Consider the following 22957-nt stretch of genomic DNA (forward strand, 5'->3'; position numbering starts at 1 on the left):
TAGGTATTTGTATGCAATTTCAAATAAAATACACTGGAATTCTTTTTAATTACTGAGGAATTATGGCCTTTAGTCAGAGGCTGTATTAGAAAGTGTTACCAAAGGAAAAAGGCAACCAAAACGAGGACGAGCCTGAGGTAACTTTCACTCTTTATGATTTAAACAAGACTTCACATTATATTTGCTTTAAAATAAGAAAGGTCATTTATCGCAGACCATGTCTGACAGCCTCGTTTGCATGCAAAGGTTCACAGTATCATGATGATGTGCACTTATCTGGTGAACGTGCTGCATCAGTTATAATCTGCACTGCTTTCAGAGATCACCGACATGCAGCAGTCAGCACTCGCCGAGGTGAGCCAGGATCAAAACATAAGTCACTTTTTCCACTGAGCATCAGGTTTCACAGGTATGAGGGCAGCAGCATAAACACCACACCTAGGGGCTGATGTAATGATGCTGCCTGTCTGTGCTAATGCTGTTGTTGCTGCCCTGTTTTGGGGCATAAGAGAGGAAATGCTGCGACTTTATGTCACGTCTCATTTGAATGGCAGCCACCGCCCTTTCCTATTTCTTTGCTGTGCTGTGACATACTCACTACACCACCATGTTTGGCTGGATGAGTCACATGTCAGGCGATGGGAGGCTATGACCAAATACAGTCATACACTCTGCGAGACATCATGTGTTGTTGGTGTTGTCGGTTGTCTCTCCCCTTCAGATAAACCACACTGATATCAGCCCTGAATGTAGCCTGCGTGTGATTTCTCTCTCATGCCGATGCAACGCTGCAGCTCAAGTCCTGGACTTTAAAATGTCCCCAGCAGCAAAGGAAGGAGAATCATCAGTACAGTTTGGTGGAAGATTTAATAAAAAGCAGACACGAGAAGCTGAAACATTTTACTACACAATGTTTTATTAACAAATGTAAAAAAACAAAAAAAACTTCCTGCTGTTCATGTATCAGATTTTGGGGCGAAATGGATCCAACTGTGAAAAAAATAAAAAGAAAGAAAAGAAACTGAACGAGTAGAACAAGCGCTGCCATAAATAATCAGACAGGACAAACTGAAGTTTGCCTGTAAGCCGGCGTAGCCTGACACGTTCAGTTTGGTCCAAAGTAGTCCACCACGCCGTTGCCTTTACGACCGTCGAAGAAGAAGAAGTTGCGGTGAGGAGCGTCTCTCTGAGAGAGAGCCTGAAGACAAAGACGGGAGAAAAATGTTATGTTATGTTATTTAAAGAGGAACTACAGTGGCTGCTTGCAAAAGTTCGGCCTCTCGTCGAATCTGCGAGAAATAAAACCTCCACGTGCTTCGTCGGCAGGATGAAATACTCTACTGCAGCTAACCAAGTTTCAATGCCGGGGTTTAACTTGACTAGAGCCTGTCACACTTCTGTCAGTTCATAAATGGACTTAATGTTTCTGTGTACAAGAGAAATCAGTCAGATTCACTGTGAGAGACATCAGTCTGGCTGTTGCAGCAGGTTTCATCATCATCATCATCATCATCCAGACCGCAGGTTGGCCTTGTGCCAATATAACGCAGCCTGATTCTGAACTGTCTGTCCTCTCCCCCCCCCCCGGCCTGTCTAACACACTCACCCTGAAATGAACTCGCCCATTTGTGTCGCCCTGCGCTCACCCCAGAAAGAAAAACAGGTTTCTAATCTTAACTGCGCCTATCTGAAATGTTTTTAAGTAAAAAAAAAAAAAACAGGCAACATGTTGACTGTTGGGTTTAACCACAAGAGTCGCTGGTAAGCAAAAATCACACTAAAGACTTAGAAAGCTCCCTGACTTCACTTATAAAAAATAAAATACAATATCAATTTAAATCCAGCTGATCTTCCCTTAAAGACTGTTGCTTTGAGCAGCCCTGCAACTCTTTCGGCTGTCCTTCCCTTCATGCCCCGGATTTGCTTTTTGCGTTTGATCTCCTCCCAGGCGTTGAGTTTGGGAACAGGACAAAGTCACAGAGAGTCAAATCTGGCAACTAGGGCATCTGACGAGTGGAGACTGACACAGTTCAGGAGCTTTAGCCTGAACGTCTCCATCGGGATGTGACAGCAGAGCTTCCTGATTCTGATCTGGATGTTATATTAGAAACATGCAGGCATCAAATCACTATAGCATCATTGACTATAACATTATTCCCATAATCCCTCCAAATTCTGGAGGAAGTATGGGAGTTTGACCATCTAATCTACACATTCTTTGGGAACTTCAGGAATGCTGAAAACTGGGCGACCCCTGGGACACCTGTGGGCTGTGGTGTACGAAGTTTGAGAGCTGATCCAAATTTGTTACGAGCTGTTGGGTCCCTGTATACTCAAAGTGAGAACTGAGAACATCTGGTGCACAGTCAAGCACATTTTCAGTGAGTTTTGGACTCCTTGAGCTGCCCTTTGTCCTCAGATCTGTTCATTATATTTATGGACAGGACCTTAAGGCGTAGCTCGAGTGATCAGTGTGTGTCAGAGAGTGGGTAACAGAGCAAGGTGGACCGGGGTGATGTCAGCAGAGAAACATGAAAGTCAGGTCAGTTTCCAATATTCCATAAATTTTTTCCACATATGCAATTCTGGGGCAGGAGGACTAGATCCTATCCCAGCTGCCATAGGGCGAGAAGCGGGGTACACCCTGGACAGGTGGCCAGGCTGACCCAGGGCGAACACAGAGAGACAGACAACCATTCCCAGCTCTGGGCAATTTAGAATCACCTATGAACCTAACCTCACCAACTGCATGTCTTTGGACTGTGGATGGGAGCCAGAGGCACCTCAGTGCTGCAGTTTGAGGTTCACGGTGAAGTCTGAGAGTTCACAGAACAAGACTTCCACAGAGGGATCTAAACATGGAGGCTGTGCTGCCCAAGGAGGAGGGGTTGAAGAGGAGATCAGCTGAATTTAAGTATTGTTGATTATCAGCAAACTGATTCATGTAGAAACAAAGAAAAGAGTGATTGCTCTGTAAGATATTTCACTGCATAGATTTTGGCACAATTTCAAGGAGCTTTTGTTATTTTTAATAAACTGATTAGCCTGAGGGAATTAAAACAACAGAACAAGCTTGATTGTTACCCTGAGATTACAGCATGTAGGAAAGGTGTTGGTGTCACCGTTCAGTCGCTTTTCTTCCCACTAACAGCTTTCATTAGGCTCTTTTATGAATGGGGTCATTACGGCTTCAGCTTGAGAACAGTACAAATCATCTCTCCATTTAAACGGCTGCTGCCAGAGCGTCACACCGAGCTGCACTGTGGTCACAGCGAAAATCGCTTCTGCACCGAGCAGAGCCGCCGCCGCTTCTCTGGATCCAACCCAGCGACCAGCCGAGTGGCCACATGTCAGCTGACACACCAGACCTGCCGTCTTCATCACAAAGTCACCGACTGAATACCGTTAGACGCTTCAGAGGGGATGACATCAGCCCTTTCACAACGTTTCCTGAAGCTGCAAGATTCATACAATTCTGTGTGCAATTTGCACACTGCCCCAAAAATCTTCATGTTTACATCCTCACCTTAACAACTTCCTGTCCCAGAACTCCTCCCACGACTGCACACACTGGAGACATCTCAGAGAAGCAGTAGCTGAGGATAAACAGTGCAAGGAAACATTAACCACTAAATAGAAAGTGTAACGCTAAGGAAGTGACTAACTAAGTAACTAAAAAAAGAGCACAAGAGCCACAAAACAAAGAAAAAAAAATGTTCCATAGTCTCATCTGCCAGCTGATTTATTTGTCTTGCTATGGCTGATGTGAACTAAATAAACATCTTTTCACTCACACTAGAAGCATGTGTGTTTGGGTAAATCGGTTTGCCATCGCCCCCTCCCCCAGGTGATGTTATTTTGTCTCAAAACACTGGTGAGAAATTGATTAGAGAGACTTTGAGAAAAGCTAACATTAATGTGCTTCTTCCTGCCATCAGGGTGGATGTGAGGATGTAGTAGTGGATTAATGAGCTTGTGTTTATAAGCCAAAAACTGGCAACCCACCGTGTCGAAAATCAAAAGCAGTGAAGGTGAAATTACAGCCAGGAAACTCATCTGCAGACTGAGAGCAGCTAACAGTCGGCCTTTAATCAGAGCCAGCTGATGAGTCTTCATCGGCCCTCGTGCCCGTGTGTGCCACGTTTTTTAAAGTTGAATTTTCCTGTTAGAACAGCTGATAACAGCCATGCAAGCCATCAACAAGCCCTGACATTAAAACCACATCTATACTGCTGTGTGTGTACATGTATGCTGTCTGGGATTGTCTGGGTTGGAGTCTGAAGACTCAGTAACGTGAACTTCTTATTGTGATTTCCAGCTCAGTAATTTTATCCTTGAACTACTAGACTAGCTTCTCATGAACACTGGGCCTTGGTGGCTTCTGAAAAGCATTTTTTATAGCAGACAAAAAGGATTTCACAGGTATTCTACATACAGCGAGCTCATTATTTGAAATTTTGATCATCTTTAATATGAACATCCGCCCATGTGGCAGTAAATATGTGACAGGAAATATGGAAAAGCAAACACCTTCAATGTTATTCAGAGATTTTATGTTGTGGTGGATCGCTGTTTATGCTGACATTAAACTGCAACTAGTGCCTCTAATTCTCTGATCTCTGCAGAGATCACACATTACTGTAAAGGAATAAAGGAATAAAGGCTGCATGCACAGTTATGGTCCTGTTTAGAGATTTAACTTTCCTTAAGGTCACAGAAGAGATGCATGGAGAGGCATTATGGCCGACAAGAGGGTCAAAGTGAGGAAGGTGGCTTCGACCTTCTAAAAAAAGTACATTCATCTTGATTATATAAAATAATGTCTATCAGGGGAAGTTTGGTGTGTTTGTGTTTGAAAGAGCAGATGATCTATTCTGAATCGACTTATTTAAAGTCACCTGATGAAGTCGTCATTCAGGAGGTCGCTGTTCAATGACAGGGACTCGAGGACGTCGTCACGGATTTGCCTCAAGAGTTGACTGTCTTCTGGAAAGGACTGCGGGTCGGGGTCACGGCCTTTGTCTGTACGAAACTTCAGCAGAACTGTGGAGAGCAGCAGACGGGAGGAAAGAAATGACAGTTGAGACGCAGGAAAGAAGTTTGAACCATTTAACTAAGGCAATATTTTCCACATAATCTATTGCACTATTGCCATTTATAATTACATCACGCTTTTAAGTGACTTCCACAGTGAATTATCATCTTATGGAAAGACAACATCTCCCCTGCTGCTCCCTTTGAACCAGGATAACATCAGTATGTGGTTGCACCATCAACCATTTCATCCGATTAGGCCCACGTTTCCCCCACATCAAATTAAGAGCGCGCAGTCACAGACTCCTGCGTGCAACACACATCCACCTGCACAGGATCACAGAGGAAGTATTAAGTCTGCCTCTCAGAGCGAGAAAGATGAAAAAAAAAAACCCCAAACCTTTCCTGTGTTGGCTTTAGGACCGATTGAGAAATTAAAAATCAAAAGAACAAACTATTTGGTCATGTGCAATATTTCAAACAACAACCGACTTCTCCAGCTGCACCACACAGATGCACACATCAACACCTCGCCCCCGTATTTCCTGTTCGTCCATTAACTCAAAACCACATGAGGAAGTCAAGTCCTCCCACGGCCATTTCCACCAGCGTGGCACACCGCACACACAGTACATGCTCACATGTAGCAGCGATGAATCATTCTCACACCTCGGCTCTGCCCTTTATCAGTGAAACTTTGTTAGTAGAAAGTTACAGGCTGGTACAAATGGCATCACGCTCGGGAAGGAAATCAAACTGAATTTCATAACACGATATAATAATGTGAACATGGATGGAACAAAGATACCATCTCTGAACATACACAGGCAGCGGTGATACCATCGCAGATTAGAGTGGAGGGGAAATGCTCGAGATGGTCCTTAATGCCAAATCCTGCACATTCAGATCAAAAACAATGGACAGAGTGAGAATCATGTTCATCTTGCAGAGGTAGGCAGGTGGATATTTATTAGCACAACTAAATCTTTCCTTTATTACATGTACACCTCAGATTTAAGACACGAAAAATGTGTGTTATCTCCATATTAGCACCTACAACTAAACCTGTTTGTGTCCACGGCACACCAAACACATTAAAACAACATATCGGTGGCATTATCTACGTAAAACAGCCTCGACATCATCCAACAAGCCCTTCTTTTATTCATTGGTTTTTACTTTTGCAGAAAGTGAAAGTGAAAAATAACATTTCCACTCTGAAATTGACTAAAACAAATAAATGAGACTGTTTTAACAAACAAACCACAAACAGAGCACATCAGTTTAGTTCACATGAAACTCCAGAAATCTCTCCATCATCAGGACCTCTAACACAAAAACTGGTGAGGTTTGAACGTAACATCCATGTAGGTATTCTAATGCCCTCAGACGGTTTCTCAGCAGGGAAAGGCTGAAGTGCTCGCAGGGATGAGTTGCTGCCCTGAGTGGAGGACTTCACGAGTGAGGGGAGCGGGATACCGACAGGTGGATTTGGGCAGCGTCAGCAGTGATGAGGATGTTGTGGTGAAAACAGAGCTGAGTGTAAAAGCAAAGCTGCTGATTGGTCGGCAGTCTACGTTACTTTCCTGACCACGAGCTCTGGGTAGTGACCGAAGACAGGGACCACGGAAACGAGCTTTCTGATTGGTTCGGGCCTCTCCCTAACAGATAGGGTGATGAGGAGATCACATTAAAGAGAGCTAGCTGAGGTGGTTCTGGGGATGTCTCCTGGGCACCTAAGGTGTTCGAGGCATATCTTACTACACATGGAGGACACACTGGAGTGATTATCTGTCAAGTGTGGATGGACGGTGGTTTTCTAATGGTGCTAAATCAAACAGCACTCTGCAGGAGGAAAAGTACTCATATTTATTTATTTATCTTTTGCACCCACACCACTAATATATACTTTGCCTCCTGTGAAATCTCTTATAAGGGACATTTGGTTTCCACGTGCCTCTTTACCTTGATTGACGCATTGTTTTGCATTAGCTAACGATCCAACAGACAACATACTTGGGTGGAGCGCTACTGACATCCTTGCTTCAGCTGAAATCATAAGACATGTAGAATTTATGACACATTTTCTGTTGTCTTTAGTTTGCTCATCACAAGAAAGCAATGCCTTTTCCCGTTATTAACCTCCCCGCTGTCAGTTGGGGCCTTTGATGTGTCACGCAGTCGACAGTTGTGCAAACCGACGAGTTCTTGATGACAGGAGCTTTTTAAAGGATTGCGTTAGAGTACTTTGTATGAGTCCATATAAAGTACTGATACCCTTTGTGCTGTTATGTTGTGCATTCATGATGCACCGCTGTCACAAAATTCCACGGCACAGTCTCTATTTGAGAACCACTGAGCTAACTTAATGAAACAGCTTACACTGGAGCTTGAATTCAAAATCGCATCCTTTGAAGTCTGAAATACTTTCTGCACAAAATACAAAATGCCTCACACACAAGTTTCAGCCATGTTGCAAAAACCTTGGCTGAATGGCCAATTTTATTTGAATTTACGCTTCTCCCAGTTCTTGGATGCATGGGGCTGATATTTAAATGATAATTTTAGGAAAGAAAAACAATTCAGAAATCTCTGTGAGGCTGATTTTAATAGTAATTAAAGCCTTAGTTTCAGATAAAAGTTTTTTTTTTTTTTAAAAAAGGAGGAAACGCTTGTGTTCAAGTGTCATCTTATCTTCTGCTGGTCATTTTTTTCCCTCTGACTACATCTTAAATAAAAAGAGGAATTAAAGAGATCCTAAAAGCAAAGACAAAGGCATACACCCTACACACGGTTCACATCTCTCGACTGTTCCTTCCTAGTGAGACAGGAAGCAGTTATAACAGAGGAAGAGCCACTTCCTCATTGGTGGTACCAAACAACCACCACAACTTCCAATTATAGCAACAGCAGACGAATAATAACACTGCCTCCCATCTCGCCTTCACAAAACAAAAAAACAACAACTAGGTGGTGTTTCCACTCAGAAATTAGCCTGAAACTCAGCAGACTGAAGACAGGGCGAGGCTGCAGCGGGTAGGTGGGTTTCAGATGGGGTGTTATTAGACTAAAGGCCATGACAGCTGGCAAAAACTAAAATTAACCAGACAAGACTGCCTCAATGCAAAATCCACCGGAACGAGATGAGAAACTGAGGAGCAGGTTGACCGTTTAGTAAGCAAATAAAGCAGACAGCCACTGTCACATGACTGCATGTGGCTGCTGTGAGTGGGTGTGAAACAGTCTTAAAGGGAATCTCTAATGCTCTTTTTCAGAACCTTATTTTTGGGCTCTAACAGAGTAGCTTTGCATGATTCACTGGTCAAAATAGTTATCTTATACCAGTCCTTAGTGCCGGCTTGGCCAACTCCAGGCCTCGAGGGCCGGTGTCCTGCAGGTCGTAGATCTCACCCTGGGTCTACACACCTGAATCAAATGATTAGTTCATTAACAGGCCTCTGGATAGCTGCAAGATATGATGAGAAGGTCATTTAGCCATTTAAATCAGCTGTGATGGACACATCGAAAACCTGCAGGACACCGGCTCTCGAGGCCTGGGTTTGGACACCACTGGCTTAGAGGATGCGTTGAGGAGCTGCACTGTCTGAAACGAGCCCCTTTAGCCCCTCCGTTTTTAAGTCAACTTTCTTCTGATTGGCTGCCAAACACAAGTGGGTGGAGCTTTTGCACTCACAGTCAGAACTGTGTGCCTGAGATGATCAAATTAGAGATTATGATCTTTGAAACAATAGATCATGAGCTCAAATCCCAGCCAGGCTATGCATCCAGTAAAGATCCCCAAGCTGAGATCCAGTGCTAAAGTCTACCTCAGAACATGAGCAAGATATACATAACTGAAGCAGCTCAGGTATCATCCAACTTAAAGTCTGCGTCAGGTTTTGAGGTACCAGGATATATCGATGTAGGGTGGGCTACTGGACAAAGGTATGCACGGATGAGGACTGATGATTTGACAATTACAAAGGCCAGAGCCCCCCAACCCCCGACAGTAACCTCAAACTCCAGAGGAGCTCTTTGCCTGGTTTGAGAACGCCCCTCCCCCTTCACCCACCTCACCACCCCCTCCCTAAAGGAACATGAGGTCAGAAGGAGACTGACCTCATGTCAATTCCATCAAAATGGAACTGATGTAATGAGAGGGGTTAACAATAGGTTTGTGCTTTGAGTAAAACTGTTCTACAGCTTGAATATGAAAGCATTATGTGTGTGTTCCACTTAAAAACGTCTTTGATTAAAACACACTTAGATGTTTAAACTCTGAAATCATTCCAGGTCAGTATTTAAAAGCTTATTAATAAAATACCAGTTTTATTAATTTTATTTAGTCTAGTCTATGAAAGCATTAGTCAACAATGTTAACTGACTACTGCAAAAAATAAAATGAATACAAATAAAATGCTGATAATAGAGGGTAACTGCAAACTCTAACTCTCAGCAGCTCCCTTATTCACAGGGGATCTCCACAGCAGGTAGCTCAGCATATTTGATTTGGCAGATTTTTACGCTGCATGCCCTTATCGACGCAGCCCCATGGGGAAATTCTACGAAACGTTTTGAACGTAGCGCATTGTGGTTAATATTTGTGATCAATTCAACCAGTGAAATTTCCCATAAACTGTGGTTTAGCGTATTTATGCACACAAGTGTTTTCTGAGTTAACACCTTTAATAGTTGTCTTTGTATTTCCTGTTCTGATATGCTTGTTGTCGTGCGGTGTAGGTGTCGGGCCGCTCTCTGTTCTACGCTCAGTGCACATGACTGGCCATGGACAGCTTGTGATGGAAACTAGCGTGCAGAGTGTGGGAATGGTGCAGGGCCAGGTGACAGGAGGGACAATAACAACTCTGTGGAGAAGGTCATCAGACACACATAAATAACCTGAAAAACAGGAAGGTAAATTTATCTCATGGATCAAAATTTGGGGCCACGGTTACGGAGCATTTAACAGAAACGATTCCAATATATCATTTGGAGCAGGATACCATCGCTGTGTTTTAAGAATACTCTTTATTTTCCAACAGTTACCGAATATATTTGACAAAATCTAAAGCTACTGTGTTTTATCTAGAAGACAATCTTGCTCAAATCCCACTGGCATTTATATTTAGATGACATTTCCCACGCTTTACGGACATGACCTTCCACGCATGTGCGGTGATATTTCATCAGCTAAACTGGAACAGTGATTTTTGCATGTTCATGGTATGTGTTTCAGTCTAGCTGCAGGACCCTACGCTTTTTCAGTTTCCATTTTCTATACTTATTTAAACCCTTCAGGATTCTTTATGTTATTTGCCCAAATCGATGCATGGGAAATCTTGCCTGCCACAGAAATGCAACAAATATTCAGCTCTTTTATGCAATTCACATGTACGTGCTAATGAAACAACATCACCTAAAGGTGAATTAAAATTAAATTAAATGTAAAAAACCTTTGCAACTTCTTCACAAAATCTTTAAAGGCTAAAGCTTTAGAGAAAAGTGTTCATACACATGAGAAATAATTATACAGAATTCAAATGGTCATTTTTAAAGACAAAGTTTAAAAGTAGTACATGCCAGAAACTGTTAAACAGACTTCGAAAAAATCGTTATAATTTTCTGTAACATGTTGATATTCTGATTATAATTTCACTTAATTCACAAACTGAAAAATGATCAGCTGTTACTACAACAGATTTTCTAAAAATGATGCTGGAAAGTTTATTTTTACATTTAAAAACTCAATCATCCCACATTTGGAAACAAAAAATGGCTTTATGTACCTTGGAGCAGGAAGTAGTCCACTGGTGTTCGCTTGAGACCGGCTTTGGCCTTCTCGCTTGTCCAGTCGACCGCCAGAGCCTCCTTCAGAGTGCAAAAACTGGCCGTCTGATTGGTTGGAGAAGATCAATATGGAGTGAATAGGTTTTGAACTGATTTGTTCGTTCCTTGTTTTTAGGACAAATATAAAGCAATTTATATGATGACAACCTCCTATTTAATAGAACGCTAATTTTAAACATTTAACATCGATAATGTTCTTTTTCTATGTTTTTTCCAGTTTCAAGTTTAATTCCTCAAAAAACAAGTAATGAATGTGTCTGATACTGTTATTGCTAATGTGATATCATATAAGCCCTTTTTAAAAACATAAATTAGAAAGAGAATACAAAAGAAAGATCGATTTTAGTTTGAGCCTTTGAGAAAGAAAGAACTAAAAATGAGGGTAAGTGCTGTTATATTCAATATTCCTTCTCTTAACTAAAGGCAAGATTGCTAATACATCTCCTTGTTTAAGTTAAAAAACATCTTTGTTTATGTCAGTTCTTTCAGTCTACACAGTTAAGACGAATAAACCTGTGATACGGTGAAAGCTGATAATTGTGCACGTACTTTTTTCACCATGGTGGTCTCGTTGGGGTCGACTTTGGCTTTCTTTGCCTTCGGGCCGTCGTTGGACTCACCGCTGGGTTTTACTACTTTGGGTTTCTCCCTTTAAAGAAGAAACAAGAAGAAGAAAGTAAAAATGAAGGTTTCTTAATATGTCTGAGGCTATGTTACAATACACAAAACGACCAGCTTTATTCTCAACAACTGGGAATAGAACCTGCCCCCATCGCACTTACTCGACATAGTTGTGTGCCTGTCCCAGGTTGCAGAACATGTAACCGTAGTAACCGTAGACATCTCCACAGAACACTTTGATGTTGTGTTTGGAGCAGAGCTGGTCAACGCGTATCATCAGGTCTCTGGAGCAGCCTGTCAGACACACCTGAGGGACAAAAAATTCCCAAACAAACACAAAGTGTTAAAGGCTCGTTAGGGATTCAGATATTGAAATAATTTAATTCAATTCAGTTGTATTTATACAGCACCAAATCACAACAACAGTCGTGTCAAGGCGCTTTATATTGTAAGTTAATCATATGACCCCCTATGAGCAAGCACTTTGGTGACAGTAGGAAGGAAAAACTCCCTTTTAACAGGAAGAAACCTCCGGCAGAACCAGGCTCAGGGAGGGGCCATCTGCTGTGATTGGTTGGGAGAGAGAAGGAAGACAGGATAAAGACATGCTCTGCAAGAGAGCCATAATGAGATCAACATATGTACAATTAATCCCAGTGAGTAAAAAGGTTTACCTAAATGCTGTTTCAGACAGTTTTTTCTACCCTTGGCTCTGTGTGATGACACTGAGTGCAGACATCCCCAATAAGGTCATCTCGAGCATATTTAAACCATCTGTTTGTGAGGGGCAGCCAATCAGAATAGAGGTTGTTTAAAGGGGAAGGAGTTGGAACAGCTTGTTTCAGACAGAGGACGAACTGGAGGCTGCACCAGTATGAGATAAGGATTAGGATTATTATGATCTTTGAGTCATGCAAAGATACTTTAGTAAACACACTGCGGTGGAAATGAGCATGATAGGTCCCCTTTAATACAAATCCTACAGTTTGCAAACATGAGGTTGAAAGTGTAGACTCCTTTTCATGTGACCTTTTATTATTATTTTTTTTTTAAATCCCGTTCTACTAATATCAAGTCTTTTCTCCCACTCAAAAAATTCTCGTTTTCCCAGTCTTATCTTGATCTCAATCATCAGAACCTGAAGGCTAACGAGCAAATCTTTCCAGTTACAGATAACAAAGCAGTTTTTCTTCAGGGCAGACCGAGCAGTTTCGTAACGCTCTCAGACGGAGACACAAACAACTTTCAAGTCGTATGATCATGGTTACTGTTACATTTTATTGAAAACTTGACATTTACTCTAAAATCTCTACACTTTTTTTGCACTAGTTGAAACATACGACTTTAACTCCCACTCCACAGTCGTTGGGAGTTTTGTCTTTGCACTGTTAATTATTTTTATTCCGTCCTAGAAAACCTCCTCTGTGACGGTATACCTTTAAACAAACGTGAATATTTATGAGAGATTAAAGAAAACATTTTTGTTTTATTAAAATGAGACACACAGGCTGAGCAGAATAAAGGAAAATTCTTAAAGTTACTTTATATTCAGCATGAACTTCTACCCTCTTTTGCATCCTGTTTGGCTGTTTTTGTGTTTTGTGCACTTCTTTCCTTAACGGGTGCAACTTGCACACCATAAATTCAGACCTATGCCCCAGTAAGCTGCTCTGGAAAAAACATGACACCACGTCAGCTGCTTATTCCTTTCTACACCGGGCTTCAAAAGAAATACGCTGGATTTCCCATTCTATGAAAAACATCTATTAATCCCAGAATTAAAAGACTCTTTGTGTACAAGACTGTCACTATATTTAATGAATTTGTGTCAAATCTGACCTCCATACTATAAATACTTTCTGAGGTTCAGGCTCTTGAAGAACACAGGGGTGCGTGGAAATTTTTGTCATAAGTCATCTTATTTTCGTCCACACAACTTCATCTCTATGTCAGACATTAAATTACTGTAGTTATAGATAAAATCTTACAGTAATTAGATTGTGACACTTGGAGCAAGTTAAAGTTAATTAAGAAACTAAATTCTGACCCAACCGTATGCACTTCAAGGGCTTACAACTCTCGCAATTTTCATTGTGTGAAGGTAAAATTTAAATGATGAAGCTGTTATACAATAAATAAATAAAATAAAATCAGCTGATTCTGAGGACATTTCTCAGATTTACGGGTTTCGCGTGGAAAGACCCAACTGCTTAGAAACATTTGGTCCCAAAAGAAGTTATTTTACTTAAAAATCACCTGTAATCCCCCTTTAAAAAACAAAAAAAAGCAAAAAACACCTGAAACTTTCACTGCATGTTCATTCCTGGAACAACAGAGATGCTGAACAGCAGCTGGTGAGCTGCCAAAACACTCGAGACACACCTACTGCAGCAGTTTACCACCGAGTGAAACGAGATTAAAGTCATTAAAGTGACACAGTGTACTATATTAAAGCCAGGCTGACTGATGGTGTTTTTGATGTCTTTGTGTTGGTGTTGCTACGGGATCATCGCTGAACTGACCAATCACGTTGATGCGACACCACAGAGGCATCCTTAGGGAAAAAAAATACTAAAGCAGGCACTTACCTGCACTTCATAGTAATCTAAAATAACCAGCACCACCTATAATACTGAATGAATATAAAACACTACATGTAACTCAAGCCCTGGTTGTTTGTTTGGCGTATTTTTTATTTATTTAGTCATTAATTTTTTTATGGTTAACTGGATTTTATGTTTTAGGCACCTCATTATTTGAGTCTCTTGCAGCAGAGGAAGTGTAGGTTGTGGTGGGTGAAAGGGTTAAACAAATGATTTCCACCCACAACACTTGAGTTGGTGTCCCTTGTGAAACCAGAAGCAAAAGCAGAATTATTATTTTAGACCCAGTGGAATCATCATAAAAAATATTTTCAGTTTTAGGTTTCGGTTTGGGTGGCTCAAAAAACAAAAACACCACCTTTTTACAGTGTTAGTCATGTATTAAAATGTCTTTCTGTGTTTGAAGCACCAAAGCCAAACTTCCTGGAGCGATGATGATATGAAGTTGCTGAAGTTGTAGAAAAAACACCAACATCTCTGTGTGGCGAGAGACGCAGTGGGCTATGATATAACCAGAGTGGGCTCATGTATGACTGTAAACAACTGACCGGTGGGCAGGGTCTACCTTATCCAACTGACCCAGTCCAGAACACCCAAAACACCCTAAACCCACAGATAAGACGGCTGCCGACACCCCCTCATCGCACCGGGCAGGCCGGGGCTACAGGACCAGTGTTTTTAAAACACTCTCTGGAGATTTGAGGAGTCTCGAGATAAATAATTGTTATCATTTACACACCCACACTATGACAAGCTGTACAGTACAACACATTATCTGCAAGACGGCCGATAGCTGAAAACACAACACAGCAATTAAAACGAAACGTCCCCATTTCACCTCTAATAGAAAGAGCAACAACAGGCGCGAGCAGCTGCACAAACTGCTTTCATAATGGGAATCTTCGTATGAGTAACCTGGCATGTTAGTCTTCTAGACATTCGGCGTAGTGTTGTGTCAAAAAACGGAGGTGAAAATAAACTTTACTCTCTAAACGAACATAGTCAGAAAATATGCAAAAACTTCAGCTTCAAACTGCAAAAAATGGTTCACGAAAACAATTTCAATAAACCCGAGAAAAAGAGACAAAAGCGCCCCCTGGGGGTCGAGCCATAGACAAACAAAATCAAACACACACACGCTCTGGTGAGCCATTGTATGGAAACATAAAGCGTTTTTGAATACTTCCAGCTAGGGCTGGGCGATATGACCCAAAATTCATATCTCGATATTTTTTAGCTGGATGGCGATATAAGATATATATCTCGATATATTTTTTTAAAGCCATAAAGTAAGAACAAGAAGAGAGTTCTTAGTCAAAGCTGTGTCCCAGATGTCACACAGGCACTTTTATTAACATAGAGCAGATGTACATAAAATTTACTCAAAAATAAATTATGAGCATTTATTAAATAATAATGCTCCATAAATAAAAGAAAACAATGTTGTTTTTGTGCATAACAAAAAGCTCACAATTGTGCAGTCAAAATGTAAACTAAAAGACGCTGAGCACAATAACAAAGACAGATTTCACAGCTGCTCTGTTCCCAACTTGTACTGCGTGACTGACAGCCTGGAGTTTGAAATCCGCTTCGCAACCGCGTCTCTTAACAGGTGCCATTTATAGTCCTTATACACAGTAGGGTAATATTACGTTGAAGCACAGTACGTATCACTCCGCGAGGCTCAGCCGTAATCCTCCGACAATCCATCAAGCGCTGCAGCTCCGTAGCTTACTAAAGTCGTACTAAAACATTTTTGACAGATTGCTGAGCGCCGTGTTCCGCATAAAATCGGTTCGCGGCCATCAAGCACAACCAGAATTCATACATTAGGCGCGCTGTCAACTTTTGAGAAAATGAAAGGATTTTAGTCCGTGCAGCCCCTCTGGGCTGCATGGCGTTAGCGTGGTTAGCTCGTTAGCGTGGTTAGCTAGCTAACACATTGACGCCGTCCAGCCCCACGCACGGGGCGATGCGCAGTAACTCGTTAACGGAGATTTGCCGTGTCCATCTTGTCGCTTCCTGCAGGTGAAGCGATGGGGGAGGAGGGGGAGTTGTGTTCAGTGAAGGAGAGGCGAGGCCGAGTAACGTTGCGTAGAGACGGAAGTGGACGAAAGAGAGGCAAACCTGCGGCTCCACAAGTATAATTATAACGTAACATAGACTATATCGATATAAAGGATATTGTCACATCTTATATCTCGTATAAAAATATATCGATATTTTTTAAAAACTCGATATATCGCCCAGCTCTACTTCCAGCATTAATTACTTTTCAGTGTTTAACTGAGGCATAATGATAGCAGTTATACATTTCACAGTATGCACTGTTGCACAGGTCAGAGTGCTTTTACAAAGTGAAACGCCCCACACTAGCCTGGATTTCCCTTTCAGGATAAATGGCAGATAAACTCTGAGGAGCTAAATAAGAGTTAAATCAAACACCAACGATAGCTGGTGGTTTCCAGGTCTCAGCAAATGCACGACCTCTTACTGCTCACAAACAAGCTGCATGCAGCCAAACCAGTGTCCAAAGAAGACGTTTATGTTTTTCATATTAGATAACCACGGGTATTTTAATGTGCGCCTGTGTTTTCACTGTAACAGAGGACCTTTGTTCACATCCAAATACAGAAAATGTAGAAAAATGAAGTTACGAGCAGAGACGCATGCAGGACCAAACACATAGCTGTTAAAAGCGTCTTTGTGGAATAATAACAGGGAGGTAAAAATAAGAACTTCTGAGAACACAACTGGGTTTGTTCTGCCTCATAATTGGCCTTTGGGAAATGAAGCATGATTCGTCGGCATACAGATTAGGCAGTGAGTCTAAGCCAGTGTTTTACCTTTACATTAATCAAATACCATTTCACGTACATTTAAGTCCACTTAAATAAAAATAAAATAGTTACAGATTCTCCTTTGAGGCAAGGCTGAAATCTTTTTTGTAGAAATGTTTTATATATAAGAGCAGCATCAGAAATAACCACGAGAGGCTCGCTGTAGCCAGATGTTTCAGTTCGGCTGAACACTGAAGAGTTTGGGCCACTGGGAGAGGAAACACCTCTTGCACGCTTGGAAAACCTTGGATTACATTTCAAAGGTCGATGTTTGAGGAGGTTTTTTTAAACAAGAAACTCTGGTGAATTTTGGTGCCTGCCCCAAACCGAGCCGAGGGAAATGACCAGCATCTATCTTTTAACCATTTTGTTAATTGTGAGTTTTATTTACTCGTGCACAACGCTGCATTTTATTGATCAAACTGTCAGATATAACAGGAAAACCCTGTAAAATTAGCAGCACAGATTTATTGTCTTTAAAGGAAAAAAATGCAGATAATTATATTTTTTTAGCAATACATAAATAAAAAAGGGTAAAGGATACATTTCAGATTTATCAGCGTGTGTGTTAGTTATGACGTGCGATTTTTCCTTTTCTTTCCTACTTGAAACCAAAGAGTCTGAATTGTAAACACTGTCGGCAGCTCTCTGCAGGCACACAGATGGACACTGTGTGCTTTTCTATTGTATTCATCCCTCAGTAATTGGGCTTCTCAGATGAAAACTGCGACCACACTCCAACTGCTCCGCTTTAATCACCCTCCATCTTCCCGCTGAGCCACACACAGATACATCAGTGGAAGCAGATAAAAGCAGCAGAGACCCCCTTCTGTTTTCCACCTTTTTTTAATCATTTCTTTCTATTTTTTGTTTCACCTTCTCTTCTTTAAAAGTTTCGTCCTCCCTCCATCTGTCCTACTAACATCCTTCTAAACCTGTCCTCACTCTTTTTTGTCTTACTGCTCCCACCCTCGTCTTCCTCCTGTACTACTTTCCCTCCTCCTGACACTCATTTAGCACCCCCGGAGGGAGGAAGACTGCCGACGATTCTGGCTCAACGGGAGGGGAAAAAATCTGTTATTCTTCTGATAGTGTTCAAATGAATTCTCGCCGTCAGCTGACAAAACTTAGATCGCGCCTAAGCAATGAAACCGAATGTAAAATGCAATAATTCATTTGTTTTTCCTGACAACAACACAAAAATACTGTCACAGTATTTAGCACCAGCTACTCACTACATCATATTTTACACGATGAACTCAAAGAGGGAAGTAAATTTCTATTACAAGGAAAACAGAAATGTAATATCTTAATCCTGAGCTCCTACACTATGAAAAAGGTAATTATTATTACTCCTTTGTTAAAAGTATCTCCTGATCCTGGTGATGCAGTCAGAAAATTCAACTAGGTCTTGATCTGGAACCAGTTTTCATGATCTCCTGGTAATGGCGTGCGCGCCAGAGCCCACCTAGCGTAGGGTGAAAGGCACCCAGGACAAGTAGCAATCAGGAAGACAACCAGGAAGCAGGACGACCCGGAGAAACTCACACAGGCAAAGGAAGAACATGCAAACTCCACACAGAAGTGCCCGAGCCAGCCAGCTGCCGGATTCAAACCCACAACCTCCATGCTGCACCGCTGCGTCACCGCTCCGACACTCTAAATGAAAACACTGAACTGAAATAAAATAAAGACTCCAAGAAATCAAAAGCTAATAAAAAGAAAACAACTGTAAGAACTCCTCCTTTAACTGAAATAAATATGCGTGACAATATTTAGGGCTCCATTCCAAACGGCATTAAACCATCACAGGTGACTCAGACTAAATAAACAGGAATGAGACGCACCACCTGATCTTATGTTATGTATCATGCAATAACGTGTCCTGTGCTGCTTTTTGATTAGAAAGTTTGATTTTCAAATCAGCAAAGAGACCGACTGACCGACTCGCTGACCCGGACATCCTTCTGCCGGCTCACTGAGTGAACGACGCTGTTAAAAAATCCATTCGCTTAGTTTAGTCTTTTTATTCCTTGTTTGCCCTTTTCCCTAGAGCTTCAGGGCTTCCCCTGTTACCCCCGTGTTTAATGTTGCAACAGTTTGAAGTGTGGGTAATTCCCTCAGGCAAAGTCTACACAAACAAGGAAAGTCTGCTCACCGTGGTTTGACAGGTGGGTACTTTAAGTCAGTGTGGTCTTAGTGAAAGGTGGGTTAGGGTTGGGGGGGTTAATGTGGCCCTTCTTCCTTCCAGACTCTCGGGTTTTAAGTTGTTCAGTTTCAGGTTTAATCTCCTCACATACACAGCAGCATGGCTGTGTTTATAATCTGCATATAATTATATATTAATTATATCAGTGCAGCATCTAATTCTAAACGTCACTATTTTCACTGGCTGGACAATGAAGCTCATGTCATTACCACACCTTGCAGACATTATCTCACCGCAGGTGTTTCAGTGCACCACATGGTCTGATAGCGCCACCTAGTGGTCAACCTGTGAGGTGCAGTCAGTCAACACTGCTGAAAAATGTAACAGGACATTTTTTAATCAGAGTTCTTCTTCTGGGATATCGATCTGGTCGGTTAAGCAGCAGGGCGGGTTTTTAATCAGTTTCAGCTGTTTCGGGGTCACTGAAATTAACAGCAGGTGCACTGGAGGGGCAACAATGAGACGATCCTCAAAACAGGAATGGTTTTACAGGTGGAGAAATTTTCTCCCTCCTCATCTTTTCTGACTGTTTTGCATTTGGTTAGGGTCAGTGTGAAGACTGGTAGCATGAGGCGATACTGGACGCCTATAGAGGTTGCACAGGTAGGCCACCTCCTCCAGGATTACTTATTGTTACTGCTGTGTTATTGCTGTGTCTCCCAGCACAGTCTCAAGAACATGGAGGACATTCTGGGAGACAAACAGTTATTCCGAGAGAGCTGCACAGGACCGTAGAAAGCCCGTAACCAAGAAGCAGGATCGGTATCTGTTCCTTTAGGTGAGGAGGAAGAGGATGAGCGCTGTCAGAGCTATAAAGTGACCTCCAATGGGCCACTGGTGTGAATTCTGACCAAACAGACAAAAACAGACTTCAAGAGGCTGGCCTGACAACCAGGTGTCATTTTTAACTGGAATTTACTTTAAAACAGCAGCTCTGAGGTAAGCATGTCTCATTGGTTTAAATTTCTGTTGCCTGACCTCCTTATCTTGCACCTCTGGTGACGAGAGGGGAGTCAGCGAAGAAAGGAGTCAGCATGTTAAACTCACCGCATCGAACTGGAGGAAGAAGTCGTCTGGTTTGTCTTCGATTCTGTCTGGGTCAGCGTGCACTTTCACCATTGGGTTGAGGTTCTGCGCTCGCTCCAGAGAGGCCTTGGCACGATTCTGACCCTGAGCCGTGACTGGAACCAAGAACTGAGCTCGGCATGACTCCTCCGACACCTGGAAGACACCCCGACAGGGAGCGCACAGCTGGATGAGGCTCTTACTGCAACTGTTACTGCTGTTGTGCTCACATAACAGATCTCCTTTTAGACTAAATACACACAGACAGGTGTTAATTTATATTTATGATCATAAATTATCTATCATATTTTTACTCCACTTTTCCCTCATGTAGTGTCAGAGAACAAGGAACAAGAAGACAGAAGTGTGCAACTTTTATTATAAAATCATCACAGAACAGCTAAATTACAATGTTCAGTTTTACTTTCCCACAAAATGTGAATTCCCGCTGACAGATTGCACATTTGGTGTTTGATGTAATTTGATACAAACACGCTTAATAATACGAGCCTGTCGTCAGATTATCAGAGGAACATTTTTTTATATGAATTTTGATGTTTTTGAAAGAAACAACAACAAAAACTGCTTAAATAAACCCTGATCAGTCTTGTCTTATTGGCCTGGAACTGGAAAAATGCACAGAGTGGGGTTGAGGTTGGAGGGTATCAGACAAATACTGAACAGAAGATATCTTCTATGGCAAGATGTGGAAATGTTCAAAGTGAATATTAGTTATTTACATCCTTTCTGTCAAAAACTAATTCAGTTTCTCTGGATGCAACATTTCAGTAGGAGAAACAAGTACCAAAACAACTGTTCTTTTTCTATCTGGGGATTACCTGTACAAAAAAAGGTTTGCATTTTGACGCACTGTATTTCATCTTTTGTTGTACTTAAAACATTTTTCATTTGTTGTTATTTTAATACTTAAATGCACTTTTTATCAATAGCTTTGAAAAGATCCATCTACTGGAACCACCTAGTGTGCATTTTTAGTACTGCAAATCTAAAGGTCTCACATACTATTCCACTGTTTTATTGGATTTGAGTAAATGTGTTTTGTTTGAAAAATGTGTAAAAGAATTCCTGCTGCTCTTGATGTGACATCTCTAATCAGGGATAACGATGAAGAGTGCTTACCTGTTCATGGTCCAGCAAGGTGAGTCCTTTAACGCCAGCTAAGATTAAGTTCTTGGCCACTTCAGCCCCGAGACCACCCAAACCTGCCAGGAGCACTCGAGACCCTCGCAACCTGGAATACAGACAGAATTTAAAAACCAGTTTAAGTACTGCTTACTGTGTGGTTTCAGAAGTAATTGTGTGCTGATTGGAAGAAAATCAATATGAAATGTTCTGTAAACATTTTGACTACATTAAAGAGATTCTTAAAAAAACATTCAGACAGAATAAAACGAGCAGCTGTTACAAATAACGCATATTGAGCCGTTTGAGAGTGAAACTAAAGCTTGATTTTGTGAGATTCAGCAGCCTTTTTGAAGCTTTAATATCACGTGAGCATTAACTGAAATATATCCTTAAACAGTTAATTCACATGTAATAATTCCAGTTTGAACAAGAAGTCTGTGCCGATATTATTTACATCATCTGTTTGAATGAAGCAATCACAGAAATTACCTACTCAGCTAATTATCAATATTTTCAAGTAAGATCGCATAACACATTTATTATTCATTAGTAAATTATATAATTTAATCGTGGCTTTTTGTAAAAGATAGATTTCTTTAACGATGTACTCGAGTAAGTACAGCAAGTCAAAGCTCCGGCTGCACCGATTAGCCTCCCGAGCTAACTGACCTCTTCTGGGCATCCAGTCCCCACAGTCGGATCTGGCGGTCGTACTGTGCCGCTTCCTCCTCACTAATAACCGGGTCCTCCTTCTCGATCATATCGATCACTTCAATTCGTTCCAATGAAGGTAAATCCGGGGTAAATTAATATTTTGTGCAGCTACAGATGGAGCTGTTTCAAATGCCGCGACGGTCCCGCTGAACAGGCGCTAGCTGATGACGTCGACAGAACAAAACAATAGATGACTTTTTTTTTTAACGAAGTCCTTTTCTAACGAACTTTTTTTTGAGGATATGTATTTTTTCTTATTCGTAGTTTCACATGTTGTAAATAGAATGCTATATTTATATTAATTTCACTTAATAATAATAATAAAAATATATGTCGCTTTAACTTTTAATGAGTTCAGTATTAGAAATATAGATATAGAAACATATACATATATCGCCGTGCTGCGATTTAGCGTATGCATTGGTCACTGAGCCCTTAAATTTTAAACTTGAAAGCGTACGTAATTAAGTAAGTTTCAGCTTTGTCACGTAACTGTGCAGGAGATTGGGGCAGATTTTTCCCTGGGTATTGCCTTAAAATCAGACTGCCCGCAGAGTGTCGAGAATTTAAGAACATATTGAACCTTTGTGTTATAATGACCCTAACAAGTACGAGGCCACGGGAGAAAATGGGATGTAGAATGACCAATCTTTTTATTCACTAACACGAAATATTATACGAAAGATAATACAGCGACCTAAGAATAAAATACAGTGAATGAAATTGACTTCAAGCCATCGTAAATAACAAGGAGAAATACATCGATCTAGTACGAACATTAAAAAAATATATACGTTTTGAAATCGTTAATAATCGAATAAGATTACTTGGGGAGACGGTTTACCTGCAAGTCAACATCCAGGCCACATTTTACCCTG

The 22957-nt window shown here is 41.4% G+C and overlaps 1 protein-coding gene across 1 annotated transcript; it reads right to left on the reverse strand.

Moving 5' to 3' along the window:
• Positions 1–896: 896 nt before the first annotated feature.
• On the reverse strand, positions 897–22263 carry sae1 (SUMO1 activating enzyme subunit 1). Its single transcript, XM_082502498.1, has 9 exons — positions 22035–22263; positions 21360–21471; positions 20202–20375; positions 11664–11809; positions 11431–11530; positions 10821–10926; positions 4899–5043; positions 3527–3596; positions 897–1198 (listed from the first exon to the last, which is right to left on the reverse strand). The coding sequence occupies exons 1-9, from the start codon at positions 22124–22126 to the stop codon at positions 1106–1108; spliced, it is 1038 nt and encodes a 345-aa protein (XP_082358624.1). The 5' UTR covers positions 22127–22263; the 3' UTR covers positions 897–1105.
• Positions 22264–22957: the final 694 nt, after the last annotated feature.

The sequence above is a fragment of the Aulonocara stuartgranti genome (genome assembly GCF_965226115.1).
Source record: "Aulonocara stuartgranti genome assembly, chromosome: 14".
NCBI classification, from domain to species: domain Eukaryota; kingdom Metazoa; phylum Chordata; class Actinopteri; order Cichliformes; family Cichlidae; genus Aulonocara; species Aulonocara stuartgranti.